Genomic DNA, 19,548 nt, shown 5'->3' on the forward strand with positions numbered 1-19,548 from the left:
CACAGTCTCTTTCCCAGGGTTGGAGAATTAAGAATTAGAAGTCATAGGTTTATGGTGAGTGTGGAAAGATTTAATAGGATCAAAGGGCCAGATTTTTCACCCAGTGAGTTGTTTCCAAATGGGACAAGCTGCCAGAAGAAGTGGGTGAGGCTGATACATTACCAACATTTAAAAGACATTTGGAAAGGGGCTGAGGAGGCGAAAGTAGGATCAGCCATGACTGAATGGCAGAGCAGACTCGATGGGCCAAATGGCCTAATTCTGCTCCTATGTCCTATAGTCTTATGGTTTAGAGGGATATTGGTCAAATGCAGACAAACGGAACAAACTTAGGTGGCATCTTGGTTGAAATGGACTAGTTGGGCCAAAGGCCCTGTTTCCATGTTGTATGGCTCAATACTGCACAACATGAAGCAGCCAATATGTACGCAGCTGAAAAGTCTTCCATTAATGTATTCAACTTATCCTTTTTTCATGTTCTTTACCTGCCAGAGGCTTTTCGGGAATCACTATGTTGTAGAGTATGGAAACAGGCTCTTTTGACTCATCATGAGTCTGTTGACATTCTGAATTGATCCTAATGTTCACCCAGCATCAATATAACTACTTGCCGGTTCACCCCCAGTTCTTAAAATGTTGCCTTTTAAATCCAAATACTCAATTCATAATCATTAAAAAATGTTACCCGTGTTCCCTGAGCACAGATGTTGTTTGTGAAGCAAAGGTTTATCTCCATCCCTGTCTCCCTTAAGAGAATCTACTTGAACTGCGGCAGCCCCTTGGTGGAAGTGCTCTCCCAATGCTGCTGGGTTTTGAGTTCCAGTATTCTGATCAGCAGCACTGAAGAGAGAGTGATTTATTTCCAAGTAGAATGGTGCGTGACTTGGTGGAGAACCTGCAGGTGGAGATGTTCCCAAGCACTTCCTGCTCTTCTCTGGTTGAAGTCAGGGGTTTGCGAGATGCATCAAAAAGGGGGTATTTATAACAGAGTTTTCACAACACTGATTATAATTTTCACTTGAATTAAAGTACATCAAAGTGTGCTTAAACAGTTCTTATTTAATTGTAACTTAATGTAGAGTTTAATTTAACATGCTCTATCTTATGTGATATGAATCATAATGCATTATAAATGAAACCTGTTAAATTAATTCTTTATGTCACATCCTGGGTGTACCACATAGAAACCTTTATCAGCTAGAAACTCAAAGGCTGTGCGTGATTCAAGCAGTACTTTGAGGATGACAAGAATTCAAAAGCTTAAACAGTCACCGTTCAAGGGGATGTTTAAATTGCAGTAAAGGCAACAAAATGATTCTTTCCACATGTGAGTAACCTACATATTGCAGACGTTTTATGAATGCACAGAATAAAGTGGAAATGTTTGGTAAGGGAATAAATAAATGTTTTTGAATCAGTCAATTTTTGGAGGTAGTTCTACTATTTCTATAAATGATAAATTGTATTTGGCAAAATGCTTTTAAACATAGCTATAATACACGCTATAAGTTCTGTGTTCGATAACGTTTATTGTCAGAGCATATCTTGAAAAAGCAGTTATAGATAACATTTCAGCAAAAAAATTAAAATACGTGCATTATTACAAAAATGAATTTGTATTACAACAATTGAATGTATGTACTGTGGTTAGTTCCACTGTTTAAGTTCCACCGTTTAAGTTCCACCCTAGTGAAAAAAAAGTGACATTTCATCAAGGGAAATTAGTTTGCCTTTTACTTTAATTATTTTGAGAGGATAAACGGTGAATTTCAGCTGCAAAAGTCCAATTGTGAAAATCATTATTCTGCATACCTTATCCCTAATGCTTTGGATTTACATTTTTTTTATTAAAGCAAAGCTGGAATAATAAGATCTATTTATGTTAGGAAATGAATGTAAATACCAAATTTAAAGTTTGCAAAACTAAATTAAATGGTACCGACTTAAACGGTTACAAAGGACTAGAAAATTGCATATGTCACTCCACTCTTTAGGAAGGGTGGGAGGAAATTATAGGCCAGCAAGCTTGACTTCAGTGGCTGGGAAGATGTTGGAGTACATTATTAAGGATGAGGTTTCGAGTTACTTGGAGACTCATAATAATGCAGGCCAAAGACAGCATGGTTTCATTTAAAGGGAAATATTGCCTGTCAAATCTGTTGGAAATAACAGACAGGATAAAGAAAGGAGAGTTAGCGGACGTTGTTTACTTGGATTTTCAGAAGGCCTTTCACAAGGTGCCACACATGAGGCTGCTTAATAAGAGTCCATGGTATTACAGGAAAGATTCTAGCATGGATAGAAGATTAGTTGACTGACAGGATGCAAAGAATGGGAATAAAGAGGCCCTATTCTGGTTGGCTGCGGGTGAGTAGTGGTGTTCTGCAGGGTCCAATATTGGGACCGCTTCTTTTCACTTTATACGTCAACAATTTGCATGATGAAAGTGATGGCTTTGTGGCCAAGTTTTCAGACGATACAAAGATAGGTGGAAGCACAGGTAGTGTTGAGGAAACAGGGAGTCTGCAGAAGGACATGGACAGACTGGGAGAAGCAGTAAAGAAGTAGCAGATGGAATATATTGTAGGGAAGTGTCTGGTCACGCACATTGGTAGGAAGAATAAAGGCATAAACTATTTTCTAAACAGGGAAAAAGTTCATAAACCAGGGACACAAAGGGACCTGGGAGTCCTTGTGCAGGATTCCATAAAGTTTAACTTGCAGGTTAAGTCGCTGGTAAAGAGGGCAAATGCAAGATTGTATTCAGTTGGAGAGCACTAGAATATAAAAGCAAGGATGTGATGCTGAGGCATTATAAAGCATTGGTTAGACCACATTTGGAGTATTCTGAGCAGTTTTGGGTCACTTATCTAAGGAAGGATGTGCTGGCATCAGACAGAGTCCAAAGCAGGTTCACGAGAATTATTCCGGGAATGAAAGGGTTAATGTATGAGGAGTATTTGATAGCTCTGGGCTTTGACTCACGGGAGTTTAGAAGAAGGGTGCGGGGGGTGGGGGGAGCTCATTGAAATCTATTAAATATTGGAAGGCCTAAACAAAGTGGATGTGGAGAGGATGTTTCATATAGTGGGTGAATCTAGGACCAGAGGGCACAGCCTCAGAACAGAGGGACATCCGTTTAGATCAGAGATAAGAAGGAATGTCTTGAACCAGAGGGTGGTGAATCTGTGGTATTTATTGCCATGGATGGCTGCGGAAGCCAAGTCATTGAGTGTATTTAAAGTGGAGGTTGATAGGTTCTTGGCTCATCAGGGAGAAGGCAGAAGAATAGATGTTAAGAGGGATAATATATCAGCCATGAAGGGCAGAGCAGACTCAATGGGCCGAGTGGCCTAATTCTGCTCCGATGTATTCTGATCTTATAGTCTTATTTCAACTCTGGTACATCTTTTGTCTGAATTTCATTCAAAATTATACATCTTGCACATTCTTTTACTAACATTAATGAGAAGTTGTGTCAGACTTGATTACCATGTAGATTGCAGTAGTTAAGGAAGCTGAAATCCTTTTACCTGTACAAAGGGATTATAAGGATGGATAATAAACATTAGTTTAAATAAATACACAAGATTTAAAACCTTCACTAATGCCTTCATCTAATTGGGTCACGTGTACTGTAACAGGCCAAACTATTGCTTTATGATTAATCTAATTTCCTTGTTTTTGTACTTTATAGCACCATGTGCAAATCTAACTTAATACTAGTTAACTGCTGTATAAAAGTATATGCATGCACATCCTATCCCTCTCTCATTGTACCTGCGCCTTCTCAAACATTGTATGAAAAACAAGCAAGACAAAATCTGCAAATGCGGGAAATCTGAGTAACACACACAAAATGCTGGAGGAACTCAGCAGGTCAGGCAGCATCTATGGAAAAAAGTACAGTTGACGTTTCGGGCCAAAACCCTTCTGTCCTGCCAAAGGGTTTTGGCCCGAAATGTCAACTGTACTTTTTTCCATAGATGCTGCCTGGCCTGTTGAGTTCTTCCAGCATTTTGTGTGTGTTGCTCAAACATTGTATCTTCTTCGGTTGTCCATTGAAATCAGATGACGATGTCCACTCCTTTAACGGTGAGATCTTTCATGACTATACAGTCCTATCCTGGACCCACAAGCTCTGTTGCAGGTGGGACATGTATATGTGGTAGTGGTGGCAACCATGGCTGCATTTCTCCTGGCTCTCTTCTGCTGTCTTCTGGTTGTTCTTTCCATCTCCAGAATACGAACCCCGTCCCTACACAGCTGTCTCCAAGTGGTACGGTCAGCAGCAACCTCCTCCAGGTCCTCGGGTCTAATCTTGCACTTCCTTAAAGCATTCTTCATCTGATCCTTACAGCGCTTCTTCGACCCTCCAGCTGAACGTTGACCATAGTGTAGCTGGCCGTATAACACTCTGCGTGGTAGCTGACATGGGGACATCCTTATCACATGCCCCAGCCACTGCAGCTGACGCTGAGTGACCATGGCCTCAATACTTCTGCAGTTGGTCTTTACAAATATTTCAGTGTGAGGCACCCACTCATGCCAGGTAATTCCCAGGATGCGCTGGAGATAGCTTATGTGGAGGCACTCCGAGGACTTGATATGACGGATGTAGGTTACCCAAGCTTCACAGCTATAAAGGAGGGTGGTGACACAGACCCCTTGGTATACGGCGACCTTTGTGGACCTTTCTGGGAATTATGGACTGTATGCCCAGATGCCCTACCTCTCACTGTGTAAGTCCTATCCTGATTTGTCCTCCCAAACTGTAGCGCCTCTCACTTTACTGCATTAAATTCTATCTGCCAATTTTCAGCCCATTCTGCCAGCAGGTCCATATCCTGCTCCAAGCTTTGACAGTCTTCTTCGTTGTCCACCACACACCCAATTTTGATGTTATCCGCAAATTCGCTGCTCCAGTTTACCATATTATCATCCATATGACTTCTTCGGTTGTCCATTGAAATCAGATGACGATGTCCACTCCTTTAACGGTGAGATCTTTGATGACTATACAGTCCTATCCTGGACCCACAAGCTCTGTTGCAGGTGAGACATGTATATGTGGTAGTGGTGGCAACCATGGCTGCATTTCTCCTGGCTCTCTTCTGCTGTCTTCTGGTTGTTCTTTCCATCTCCAGAATACGAACCCCGTCCCTACACAGCTGTCGCCAAGTGGTACGGTCAGCAGCAATGTCCTCCAGGTCTTCGGGTCTAATCTTGCACTTCCTTAAAGCATTCTTCATCTGATCCTTATAGCGCTTCTTCGACCCTCCAGCTGAGCGTTGACCATAGTGTAGCTGGCCGTATAACACTCTGTGGGGTAGCCGACATGGGGGCATCCTTATCACATGCCCCAGCCACTGCAGCTGGCACTGCGTGATCATGTATGACTTACTTTACACATCACCTCTTCACACTTCCGAAAACAATAAGTAATTTTGCATCAAATGTCATCCACTATGTACCTGCCATTTCACTGGCATATTTTTGTCCTCCTGAAATGGTCTTCATATTTTGAAGTTTTGTGAAATACGTAAGCTTTGAAATTATCACTAATCTACCAACAGCCAGAAAACAGAATATATTGGAAATATGTAGGATGGCAGATAGCATCTGTGAAAAGGGGTAGGGACTTAATGTTCAGACAGATGATCTCTCAACAGAAGCAGAAAAAGGTAGGGTTAAAGTTGGAGATTGTATTTTAGTCTGTAGCAGATGGGAGGAAGGAAAATGATAGCTAACGGATTCCCTGCTGTTTCACAGCAAGCTGAAGTGGGATGAGGATTGAGTAGATTTCAAGATGGGTGAGGGGATCATAAGCTCCCAGGGGGATGCTGAAAGAGAAAGACATCACAGTGATGGCCTTGGTTCGTAAATTTTAGAAATTGCAGAGGATGGTTTGTTGAATGTTGTGGCTAGTGGCCACAGATGAGGACAAGGGAATGCTATCCTGGTTTGAGGGAGAAAAGATGTGGGCGAAGAGCAGAAGCGTGGATAATGGAGTGAGTGGTCAAGGATCCATTTATCTGAAGTCCAGAGGAATCCTACGCAAAGGGAGAAGAATTCAGGGCTGAAGCACTTTATTGTCACTTTACAGACCATACAATCTTGTTTACAGCTTATTTCCATGGACCTTTATGACAGACATCTCCTCTTACACTTTACCTGCAGTTTTACAAGCTTCTATTGTCTCATTTTTAGTTCCAATGCAGGGTCTCTGATACTTCAACTATTTTTCTATTCTCACATTGAGTACAGTATTTTCAGGTTTTGTTTAGGATTTTCAGCTGTTGCTTTGTTTTTTGACTTTCTCAAAGGCAAATTAATATATAAAAAAGCTCTAATGATTCTTCACGCTATCCATGTGGATTCTGTCTTTATAATCCTAAGTACACCATTGCTTTCTGGTGCTGGAACATTATCAAACAATAATGCCGTTTCACTTTTTTTTTCCTATGCTATATTTCCTGAATACATTGTAACTATCATATTTTGTGTCCATTCCTCTCCTTGTTAGAATCAGATATTTTTATTGACTATCAATTATAATCCCAAGCATTTAATTGTATCTGCAGCTCATCAACTTTCTTTACCACAGTTCGTGCATTTATCCAGAAGTCATCCAAACCTCTCTGTTTGCCTTGCGTTTCCCTCTGGTTTGATCTCTGCTGTTTCTGAACTACAGTTTAATATAAAGCTTGTAAATCTGCCGTTAGTACTTTACAATTTTCCTTTTCTTTCTTTTACACTTTTCAATAATACCCCAAAACAACATGAAGTAAGTTGGACTAATTTTCATTGTCTGATACAACTATGGAGAAATGTTCCATATATTCCTAATTGGCTGGAATGTTACTGTGCTTCCTGTCCCCGATGAATTCTATGGGTTGAAGGATATGGATAAGGTGTTGCATATGAAACCCCGAACAACTTCACATGTCTCTGCCTTATGTTAGTTCACCCGCTGTTAAAGTCCCTGTGTGGTTTTCTTGCTGACTGCTCTTAATGTTCCACACTCTGGAAAAAGAAGTGCATCCAGACTTCAGCTACTAATTCCCCCATCTGTATATGAACCTTTCTCTTCTGTAAATTTCTTTTTAAAATCTATCCCTTTAGCTAACATTTAGTCACCCCTCCTAAGATCTATACTTCAGGTCAGTACCAAACGTTGTTTGAAATTGCTCCTGGAAAATGCGTTGAAATGCAAAAGGTTTAGTTAAGCATAAGACGTCAGGTGTACCTCTTGCTTCAGCTCCTGGTTGCTGTCAGCACATACTGCCAACAATGTGCTCGTGTGAATATCAGGTATGGACAGAACTAGACTCAATACAATATCTCTAGAGAATCAAAGCTTACATTATCCAGACTGACAAGGCTCACACATGAGTAATGGTTACATTAGTAATATACCCAAGGGAAGAATGCTTATTTTAAACTTGCATTTTTAGAACTGGAAAGAAGGAAGTAGAGGAAAGTGACAGACAAAGAAATAGCTGAAAAAATTAAACAGAAGCTGCAAATAAGAGGTGGAATATTTTCAAAATAAAATAGGTTTGTCTGTGTCTATAGAGGAAGAAACTATACATATTCTGAAATTACTTTCTTTTGGGTAGTTAACCTACGAACAAGCTCCCATATTTAAATTAAACTGAAATGGGAAAAATTTTGATTCCAATATATTTAAAAAATCATAGAAAAGCCATAAAAGGAGAACAGAGTGAAACATACATTTGCGCAACAGTCTGGTAAATTATAAGTTAAGGCCCAGAGTCATACGCTTAAGCGGTGAGTTTCTAATCTCAAGAGTTGGCCAATGGGAGGAGTTGCCAAATGATGATAAACCACTTCCACAGGAAATAACAGTCAGACAGCGTGATAAGATGAATTTCTCTGTGCACCTGCTGCCGTGCAGAAAATGAAAACACTTTAAAGTTGGTGCTGGGGCCCTGGGAGAGGCAGAAACTTCTGTGTTCTTTATCCTGCACCTGTGCGTTGCCTTTCCCCTCTGCACGGCCAAGTTCTCTGCACCTCACAGAGGGCCGATTTTGTGTTTCTTTATTTAAAACTCAAGCTACTGATGGCATATTATTAATATTAATAGTCACATTTATAGCAGCTGAGAGCAGGAAAGGAATAGAATGAAAGAGCAAGAGTAGACTATTTGAAAAGGGTAAAGGTTAATTTAATAAAGCGCTGGAAGTCCTTCTGAAAGCTGAAGAATCTTTAAGAAAATAGTCCACTTAAGCTTTAAAAAACATTTAGAATTCCCAATAATTGCTGTCTTTGCTTATGTTTCTGCTTATAATGACGACACAGTATTGGGACCAAAGGATCTCATTTCCAGTCTGATTTGGATTGTTGTACTGCATTTGAGAATGACACTCCCACTGGCTTACACTTCTCAAATTTACAGGATTAACAAAAAAATCAGCTCTGAATGTTTCTGATGCTAATGGCCCTGATTAAACTACTTTAACAATATGAAAAGGGGAATTTAATCAAGAAGAAAAGCATAATTACAGGTCATCGAGTGAACAAAGAGTCAGTAATGAAATAGCTAATGTAGCAGGTCTCCTTGTCCAGGTCTGATCTGATGCCAAGTACCTTGCAATAATGTTGATGTTCTCCAGGGCCACTGAGGCCACTGTATGTCTTATGACTGTCATCAGAGTTCATGATGGAGGAGTCTGGCACACTGTCTGTTATTATAAGAATATAACAAGTAAAAGCCAATTGATGGTATCTATTTCTTTCAATGAGATGATAATGATCACTTACTTGTACATCAGTGCCACATTCCTGCTTTAACCCCATGATTCTGTCAGTATCTAAAAATCTACTGATATCTATTTACAATACTCAGTAACTGAGCAACCACCGTCCTCGTGGTGAAGTTACATCTGAATGATGTAACTTCTTCTCATCTCCATCTTGAATGGCCAGGCCTTCATTTTGAGATTGTGAACGATGGTTCTGGACAGTCAAGCTAAGGGAAAATTTCTGTAGGAAAGGCTGCACATGGAGTAGTGGTTAGTGTCACGCTTTACAGTATGTTCTCCCTGTGATCACATTGGTTTCCTCTGGGTGCTTCTAGATGCCTGAGGTAATTTTTTTATTCAGAGAATTGTGAGTGTGTGGAATGCTCTGTCAGGTTGGTGGTAAAGATAGATGCATTAGGGGCATTTAAAAAAAAATCACATGGATTATAAAAAAATGGAGGTCTACGTAGGACAGAAGGGTTAGCTAGATCTTAGAGTAGGCTAAAAGGACAGCACAACATTATGGGCCGAAGGGCATGTATTTGCTGTAGTGTTCTTCATTCTAAGTTCTGTATTCTATCAGCAAGACCAAGAAATTGATTGTGGGCTTCAAGGAGGGGGAGTTTAGAGAACACACACCAGACCTTCTAAAGGGCTCAGCAGTGGATAAGGCGAGCAGACTACGGTTCCTTGGCCCAACATATTGATGGAATCATGAAGAAGGCGCACCGCTGACTGTACTTCATTAGGAGTCTGAGGGAATTTGGTGTGGCACCAAAGACTCTTGCAGATCTCAGTGGTTGCATCGCCATCTGGTATGGAGACTCCATTGTACAGGATCAAAGGAGGCTGCACACCAAGGTTGTAGACTTGGGTTCCTTGACAGTCACAACCTGCCCTGCCATAAAGGACATCTTCAAATGACAGTGAATCAGGAAGGTAGCATCCATCGTTAAGGACCCTCACTGTCCGGGACATGCCCCCTTTTCATTGTTACCATCATTGAGGAGGTACAGGAGTCTGAAGATGCATACTCAAAATTTTAGGAACAGCTTTATCTCCTCTGCCATCAAATTTCTAAACTGTCCATGAATCCATGAGTGCTGCCTTACTATTACTCTTCTGCATTATTTGTTTATTTTTATGTTTTATTGTAATTTATAGTCATTTTCTATGTCTTACACTGTACTGCTGGCCCAGAACAACAAATTTCATGGACATATATCAGTGAGAATAAATCTGATTTTGAGCCTTGCTTGCTATGTTCTGATTTTAATAAGTGAATAAATAAAACTGGTCAAACTGACAGCTAATTTTAGATTAGTTTCATAATAAGCTTACTGGAACTTCTTCCAAGGAAACATATATTGGAAGGAATTCTTGAGATTTCGAGACAATATTACATTTAATCAAGGAGAAATAATCATAAGTAATGTTTTCATTTAACTACATTAACAAAGTTTTCCATCAAATGATCTATCAAAATTATGTAACTGCCAGCCCTTTGGAAGTTTCTCTGATTCTTTCTGCTCACTTTATGAATCAGTGGAACATTAAGAGCACAAAACTACAGCTCCGACTAATTATGCTAAATTTAGCAATCCATGTCCTGACTGGTAGTGCTGAGGTATCATATTAATCTGAATAGCATCTTTACAGTTTTGTTTCTTAAAACATAACATCCACTTTACAGAATACCTCGTTAAAAACTAGCATAACCATTCATAAAGCTGTTAAAACTAAGTTTACAAGCTACAATATAACACATTCAAGAACGGATAAGAAGGCTTAAGTGGTGTATTGACGTTTGATAATATGTAAAATATATTTTTAAAAAACTGGAGTCCAGTGTCATATACCTCTTAGGGGCAATACCATTTATTAGATTAGACTGGAGAATAAGGGAAAAAAATCAAGCTGAAATTTGTAGTGACACAGCAGCAAAACCAGCTGTGACATTGCTTCACAGTGCCAGAGACCTGGGTTGAATCCTGACCTTGGGTACTGACCGTGTGAAGCCTGCACATTCTCCCCATAACAGCATAGATTTCTCCAGGCAGTCTAGGTCTGACCCCATCCCAAAGTTGTCCAGTCTACTGGAATAATTGGCCACAGTAAATAGCCTCATGTGTGTGTTAGTAAGTGGTAAAATGTGTGGCGAGCTGATGGAATGAAAATTGGGATTAGTGTAGGATGGTGTATATTGATGTTTAGCATGGACTTGGTTGGCCAAAAGCCTATTTAGAATTGGAAGTGGAATTGGTTTATCCATGTCACATTTACTGAGGTAGAGTGAAAAGCTTGTCTTGCATTCTGTTTATACAGATCAATTTAGTACAAGTTAAAACAATAATAGAATGCAGAATAAAATGCAACTTCTCTGGAGAAAGTAAACTCCGGGCAGATGATAAGGTGCAGGCTCATAATGAGGTAAACTCAGACATCAAGAGTCCATCTTATTGCACCAGGGAACTACTTAGTCATCAAATAAGAGCACGGCAGAAGCTGTCCTTGAGCTGGTACATGCTTTCAGGCTTTTGTATCTTAAGCCATGGGACAGAATTTTTGTGCTCTATGACTATGACTCTAACTCAGTAACTTGATAATTCTCAGGAACTTTTGTTGGAGTATGATGTAGTAGAAGTGTGTGCATTTTAAAAGAGAGATGGGCATTCATCAGCAAATTCTGGTAAAAAAAAACATCTTGTTACATTTCCGTACAAGCAGTTCCCTTGGGATCAAGGATTACTTACTCACACTCTAATGCTGTGTTTTTAATATTCAATAACATTTGATTAAATTGTAAGATTAAGCATTGTTTGTTGTTTACATAAATCATTACGGGTTATACGTACAAAGTATGTGAATAGCATATGTCATTATGCCACCACATCATAAGTGCGTGCCTCACAGAAAGTTAAAACATGTTTATCCCCATTCCCATGTTCTTCCTTCAATTAGTTTTGGAGTTAAAAAGCATAGCAGTGTCAATATGGAAGTATTGAATGAACCTGAGATAACTACCTACCTGTTGAAGCATAGCAAGATGTTCAAGTTTTTAAAAAAGCACTGTGAGACATTCAAGTTTTTAAAAAAATAGTGCAACACATGCTTCTTTGGGAGGAGACAGAGATGATCCAGTTTTTTACAAAAGGCAGGAAATGGATGAAAATCACAGGTTCATAAACAGAGAGTACCAATGTGATAATAATCATAAATAAAAACATTTACTTCTTAGCATTGCTTAGCAGATATATCTGGCTACATGGAAAAGACAGACGTATTCAGTTGCACAAAAGATAACTGGCTAATGTACACTGAGTGAGTTAAGCAGCATTTTAAAGCAAACGGAATAGCCAATGAGAAACGAGTGCCAGTTTTGTTGGGTGTAATAGGTGGAAGAGCACACAATTTGATTTGATGTTTAAATGTTCCAACCAAACCAGCTGAAATGAGCTTTGCCCATACTGTGAAAATAATGCAGGAACATTTAAAACAAAAGCACTGTTGATTGCAGAATGCTTTAGGTTTCATAAGCAGTACCAAAAGCAGGGGATTCCATTTCAGCTGTCAGTTCAGTAATGGGCTAAATGATGCACTGAGATACCATTTAGTCCAAAAATGGCTCCTAACTGGAGCACAACTTACATTTAAAAGAGCAGCTAAAATCATTGTATTAATGGAAAGAGCAGCCAGAGATGAAAGTGATCATGAATAAAATTGCAATGTCTAAATTGAAATCTGCCTGGCCAAGCAAATTGTGTTACTGGTGTGACAATGATTAGCTGAGACAACTACAACTGGATTGGAGATCCATCTACCATTTTCATGCCAAAATCCCTGCAATAGAATCAACTAAAAGCAAATTAAGAATGGTACTGAATGATGCCACAGCAGTGTTCAAGGATGACATTGGAAAGCTCAAATATATCAAGAGTATAATAATGGTAAGTGAAAACGTCACACCCAAGTTTTACAAAGCCCATCCAGTTCATTATACCATCGGGATAAAGTGACCACTGAGTGAGATTGCATGGAAGCTAAAGGAATTCCTTCCAAAGCTGAGTGGAGCTCATGGACAACACCAGTCATCGCAGTAACCAAGAAGGATGATTTTTCCAGCCTCTGTGGTGATTTTAAGGTTACCATCAACCCAGTACTGAAAGTTGATCAATACCCTCTGTCCAGAATAGAGGATATTTGTGTAAACCTTTCTGCAGGAGTCACTTCAGCCAAGTAGACTTAGCTGAGACCTACTTACGGATGGAAATGGAGGAAGAGTCCAAAGTATTTCTCACCCCATAAGTACTTACAAAGGGCTTTATCACTATAACAGGCTTATTTTTGGAGCAGCAACTGCACCTGCACTCTGGCAGAAAGCCATGGACCAAGTGCTACAAGACTGCCCAGGCACACAGAGTTACCTGGAGACATCATTGTTAACAGTAAGGAAGGGAAGAAACACCTCCAAAATCTCAAGACTCTTTTAAAAAGATTAAAAGACTGTGGTCCCAGAGCACAACATGTCAAATGTGAATTCTTAAACCAAGCATCACTTACTGTGGTCACATCATTGAAGTACAAGAATTGCACAACAGTGCTGAGAAAATTCCAGCAGTGGTGGATGCCACAGGGCCAAAGAACACTTGCTGTACTTTTTAGGATTTATCAATTACAATAACAATTTCCTGCCAAACCTACTACTGTGCTCCACCCCTTGAACTCATTACTACAGATCAGGAAGAATTGGCAATGGACAAATAAGTGCTTTCCAAAAGGTAAGGGAATTCGTAATGTCTAGATCATCCAGTGAAGCTTGCCTGTGAAGCTTTGTCTACGACACTTTGCCTTACTGTATAGGTGCAATCATGTCTCATGCTATGAGTGATGGAAGGAAATATCATGCTCCCTTACCACCTCACAGAAAAATTATGCAGAGATTGACACACAGTCCTTGAGTCTGGTTTGGGGTGTAAAACGTTTCAACTTGTATGTGAGAGAGTTTACCCTCCTTACTGATCATCAACTCCTGGTGTTCGATTTCAATCCACAGAAGGGTGTCCCACTAACAGCAGTAGCACGAATGCAGAGGTGGGCCCTGTTTCCTGGAGGACAAGGTCGAATTCAAGGGGAGAACAAACCATGGAAATGCTAATGAATTGTCCTGTTTGCCCTTGGAAAAGGAAATAACTAAAACATTTACAAAAGAGGACACTCATCTTGGCACACTCTCCCTAATGCAAATTGAATGTCTCACTATTACAGCAAAGATGATTCAAAGAGAAACCAGAATCAGCCCCACACATGTCTCAGGTCTACATGGCCACACAAAATGGCTGGAATGTGCTGCAGAAATCCCAGCTCCCCCATTTTTACCAGTGCCAGAATAAACTTGCTCTTGACAGAGGTTGCCTTATGAGCAATTGCACCATCCAAAGTGTTGGAGGAGCTACATAGTTTTTAATATTTCAGTAATATTTGAGTATTATTGTAAATATATGGTTTGATTCAGCATTCTTTGTTGTTTAAATAATTCATTTCAGGTTATATGTAAACATATGTGCGTGGCATGCATCATTACACCACCACGTCATACAAGTGCACCTTGCTAATAGTAAAACTAGGAATGTTCACGAGTTTTTCCCCGCACTGTTTTCCTTTCATTTAGTTTTTATGTTTTGGAGTTACAAGACATAATACTACATGCTGGTTATCTAGGTATGGTCAAAATGAAAATGTTGGCTTGAAACATTGTCTGAAGGCCTGGGATAGATCACCAGAGCAAACAGCTTGCCAGGCACAGTTCGGGATGCCAATACATCCAGAAGCTTCCAAGAACAACACCTCTCCATCTCTGAGAATGGCCTGCATTACCCTGGCAGAGGATTCATGTGAATTTTACTGAACATGGGCACAAATTTTCTGGTAGTAGTGGATGCAGCTACAAAGTGACCAGAAGTGTTTCCAAAAGCCTCTACTAAAGCCTCACAGACTGCTCATGTGTCGAGAAGCCTCTTCTCAAGGACTGGTGTTCCTGAACACCTTGTCGGTGACAATGGACCACAGTTTGATTTGGAACAGTTTCAGTCATTCCTCTAAATGACATTAGATTCGCACTTAAGCACTCAGCTACAAACGGCTTGGCTGAAAGGTTTGTTCAGAGTCTAAAGAATGCACTGTGAGCGATGTCAGCAAAATACACTACACTGACACTGAATAAGAAGCTTGCCCACTTCCTCCTTGTATACTATAATGCAGCACAGTGCACAACCAACAACTCACCAGCTGTACTGCTCCGGGGTCAGCCCTTGCATTCACATTTGGATCTGCTCAAACGTAATCTCAGAAGGAGTTTGCAGGACAAACAGAGATTGAGCACTCCTCAAACAAGATGGTTCATGTTCCACTCACTCCTGGACAAGCACTCCTGGTGAGGGACCACAGAGATGATCAAAAGTAGATACTCGAAAAGTTTAAGGACAGAAGTGGACCACTCTCCGACACAGTGGAGACAGTGTCTGATGTCATCTGGAGATGACACATTGATCAGATGAGGAGAGCAGAATCAATTGTTAGAGAAGAAATGTGTTCTGAGCCGTCAGAACCACTTCCTGCAGTTCCAGAGTCAATTCCTATTGTACAACCACCACAGAGGAGGTCCCTGAAGCACCTTCAATAACTCCAAAAGACTGAGGTTTGGTAAAATACTGAAAGGCTTTTATTTGCTGTACAATACGGCCTCCACGGTGAGTGTCTGCCCCCGGACTGAGGGGGAGGGGCAAGGCGAAACACCTTTATACAGGACTCTGTGGGAGGAGCCACAGGGGCAGTCAGCAGAGGGGCGTGTCCAGACAGTTAACCCAGTTACAACATATATATATATATATGGTTTACCACAGTCCCAGAACCTGAGATTATTTCATAGCCACAAGTCTCTATTGCAAAGCAGAGTGATCGTAACCCCCACCCACAGGATCAGGAAACACATTATCCATAAGATTAAATCTTTAGGCCTGAAAGGGACAATTTAAAATGTGCTGTGCAGTAGAGTTCATATAGCTGTGGTATTATATGATATACTGTGTGTGTATCAAATTTAATAAAACCTGAGAGATTGACTCTTTCTAAAGGTAATCTCAAAATGTGATGGTAGTTCAATATAAATTTTAAATTCAGCCTGTAGATGAGATAACCAGAGTTCCTTACATGTCCTTAATGATATTCCTTCACATAATGGAATAATTTTGTTTTTAGTTTTGTGAATTAATGTACATGATTGAAATGGCAATGTTATTAACAAAGCTTAGAACATTCATTGAACTCTTTTAATAAGTGTTAAAAGCTGGCAGTGAGAGAACTACATCATTCAGTAATAAATATCACATTTTCAAGTAATTCTATGATTAAAAGTTTTATTTTTATTTTCATCTTTTATTATTTTTATATGGGGAAGTTAAAGCAAGGAAACATTTTAAAGTTAGAAACTGAAGAGTCTGTGATGTTAATATGAAGGCCAGTTCAGGATTCAGCAAAGTTTTATAGATTAGCATTTTTATTTGTGCTTTATATTTGTAAATCAAATAACATGAACAATTTTGTCTTCGTTATAATGCAAGTGAATGTTTATTTTGGAAAGTGCCCTTCATGTTACAATGGTGGGTTACTGAGTCACACCAGGAGAGTTGGAGAATTCAGTTATGTGTAAAGAGTGTGAAGGGAGAGAATAATTTCTGTACTGCTGGCTGCTCCATAAACCCTTTGATCCACTGATTTGTTTATGCAAAAGGAAATGTATCATCCACGTTTGATCTAGTTGATATATGACTCATGTGACTAACTGTTGACTATCACCTCAGTTTGCATGACAATTATGAATGAACAATAAAGACTGACGTAACTAATTACGAATCCTCATTAGAATGCTTATGATCAGCCTGTAATATTGTCTATTATCTGCAGACATAATTTTTTTTGAGGTGTGCATTTCCCCATTGGTGTGCAGGAGGGACAAACACGTCTCCTGCTTCCAACATAGTAACATCTGGCATACGCTGCAGGTGAATGGGCCAGCAAGCGAAGTGACTGTCTGATCAACGCCATCTGCCTGGTTATTGACAGGTGAATGGGCCAGCAAGCGAAGTGACTGTCTGATCAATGCCATCTGCCTGGTTATTGACAGGTGAATGGGCCAGCAAGTGAAATGACTGTCTGATCAATGCCATCTGCCTGGTTATTGACAGGAAGTTGAGATAAGGAGCCTTCTCGGTGCTGCTAGTACTTCCTTTATTTGCAAAGTTTCTCCAAAATCACTGCCCAATCCATCAAAAGCATCGCACACTTGAAAGTAATTTCTAACAGTGTGAAATTTATCACGTCCTGTATATGTTCTCACAGCATAGACATTCTGAAACTATTTGTAAGCCTTGTTTATGGTGAATATTCACTCTTTGCTTAAAATAGCAGATATTCTAAAACTTACCATTTTCTAATCTAAGAAATTTTAACTGATTTTACTGTGAAATGGGAAATTTTATTTTACTTCTGTCTCTCCCCCTACCACTTCTGTTCACTTCATTGCTTTCAGAAATATTCACAAAATATTATTTTTGTTCCCATCTTCTCTCTCCAGCTCTTTTCTGTTTTTCCAACACTACATGCTCAGGGAAAAATTTTCACACAATGAGTAAAAGGTCAATTCCAGGTAATAGGAAATTGCTTCTGTTTTTATAGATGTCCTTCAGTCAATTTTGTCAGCAAGTTGGAAAAAGCAGAAATTTCACTCATGGTAACCATACCTCCACAGTATTGTAATGAGTGGCATCAAAGCCTGATAAAAAGAACAATGAAAATAAGTGGAGAGAGGGAAAAAAGTTTGTCCTGCAACTCATAGGAAGGAACATATTTACAGTACACACGGCAGACATTTATATTTAATATTATGTTGGGAGCTCAATCAATTCTCAATGTGTGTGTTAGTTAGTCTTTTGTAGCCTGTAGTTGATGTCTGGAATAAGGTGCCAGAAGCATGTGGAGGAGGCAGGAACATCAACAACATTTAAGAGGCATCAAGACAGATACTTGAATGAGCAAGACATAGAGGGATATGGTATTAATTGAGATAAGTAGGTTTGGAATGGATAGACATGATGGTCAGTATAGACATGATGGGCCGAAAATCCTTTTTCTATTACGCGCAAATCTATGACTCTATTCCGTTTGCTTTATTATTGTGATCATCACTACTAGATCATAAGATATAGGAGCAGAATTAGGCCATTTGGCCCATTGAGTCTGCTCTGCCATTTCATTATGACTGATCTATTTTCCCTCTCAGCTCCAATTTCCTGCCTTCTCCCCTATATTCCTTCATGCCCTGACTAATAAAACAATCTATCAAACTCTTCCTTAAATATACCCAATGACTTGGCCTCCACAACCACCTGTGGCAATAAATTACACAGTTCACTACTCTCCGCCTAAAGAAATTCCTTCTCACCTCTGTTCTAAAATGAAGCCCCTCTATTCTGAGGCTGTGTCCTTTGGTCTTAGAGACTCTCTCACAATATGGAACATATCCTCCATATCCACTCTATAGCGGGCTTTCAACATTCAGTAGCTTTCTATGAGGTCACGCCTCATTCTTCTGAATTCCAGTGAGTACAGGCCCAAAACCATCAAACGTTCCTTTTCGTGAACCTCCTTTGAACCCTCTCCAATGTCAGCACATCCTTTCTCAAACAAGGAGCCCAAAACTGCTCACGCTACTCTAAGTGATGTCTCACCGGTATTAAATTATCCAGTTAATTAAAGATAAGTTATAAACAAGGGTGACTGATTATTTAAACATGCTGTCAGATTGTTATATTAGTTCATCAGAATCTGTCATTAAGGGTTACTTAACTACTGCCTCTGCACTCTAAAACTGTAACCCTCTGTTGGAAATGTATTGTGAGCTTGGTTGTATTGTTTATTGGGTGAACTTTATGATAATATTTTGGTTTCTTTTAAAAAAGCTCATGTTCATTCTATATATATATATTCCCTATATATACACACACACTGTAATGCATGAACCTCAGGGAGTCAGGATAAGATACATGCCAGCTTTTCAATGCACTTTGGGGAAACTGCAAAATATGATTTTGATCAAGTTGCAGTTCTTCATGTATATTGCAGGTACTTATAATATAGGGTGATAATATATAGGATAAGAAATGATATAACAAAGATAGGCTGCGTCTGAATTGATAGTTCCAGTCTGAGGATTGCTGAACAAAAGAAGTGAAAAGAAAAATGGAGATTCCTAAAAAAAAAATTTTGTAAGTTTTCTTTAGAACTGCTTAAGTAAATTTCACTCCATCATTTATAAGGTAGACAAGGAAAAGAATAACTGCAGGAAAGGAAGGGCTAGAAGTAAAGGAATTGTAGGAAAGTATTTTCATCTTCTGAGTTTGAAATGAATATCAAACTGTTCCATCTATCACTGAACGTTCAATTGTGAGCCAGGGAAAGGAAATGATTTTGACAAACATCACAATGTTGAAGGTAGGGGATGATAGAAGCTACTTAACCTATGGTGTAATTGAGAATGCCTGAAATAAAATAAATTTAGCTGTGGATAAAAGTGTGTGTATGTTGTTACGGTGTGAAAGTAATGTTTGTCGATCAGTTATATTTTACGTCTGAAGATTAGATGGGTGGTTGAAAATCAAAAACGCTAAAGTATGCAGGAAATCTAAATTCTGTAAATGCTCAACACGTCAGGTTGCATCCTTGGGAA

At 39.5% G+C, this 19,548-nt stretch overlaps 1 protein-coding gene across 2 annotated transcripts in view; it reads left to right on the plus strand.

Moving 5' to 3' along the window:
* The first annotated feature begins 1,233 nt into the window (after window positions 1–1,233).
* The window catches only part of LOC134344044 (tyrosine-protein kinase TXK-like), a 49,666-nt gene continuing 31,351 nt past the window's right edge, over window positions 1,234–19,548 (plus strand). The window contains exon 1 of one of the 2 annotated variants that reach the window (XM_063043188.1): window positions 1,234–1,327. In XM_063043188.1, the coding sequence (XP_062899258.1) occupies window positions 1,312–1,327 (16 nt within the window). In that variant the 5' untranslated portion in view covers window positions 1,234–1,311. The remainder of the gene's footprint in view (window positions 1,328–19,548) is intronic. The other variant, XM_063043187.1, reaches the window with a different exon arrangement.

Source organism: Mobula hypostoma, chromosome 3, assembly GCF_963921235.1.
Source record: "Mobula hypostoma chromosome 3, sMobHyp1.1, whole genome shotgun sequence".
NCBI classification, from domain to species: domain Eukaryota; kingdom Metazoa; phylum Chordata; class Chondrichthyes; order Myliobatiformes; family Myliobatidae; genus Mobula; species Mobula hypostoma.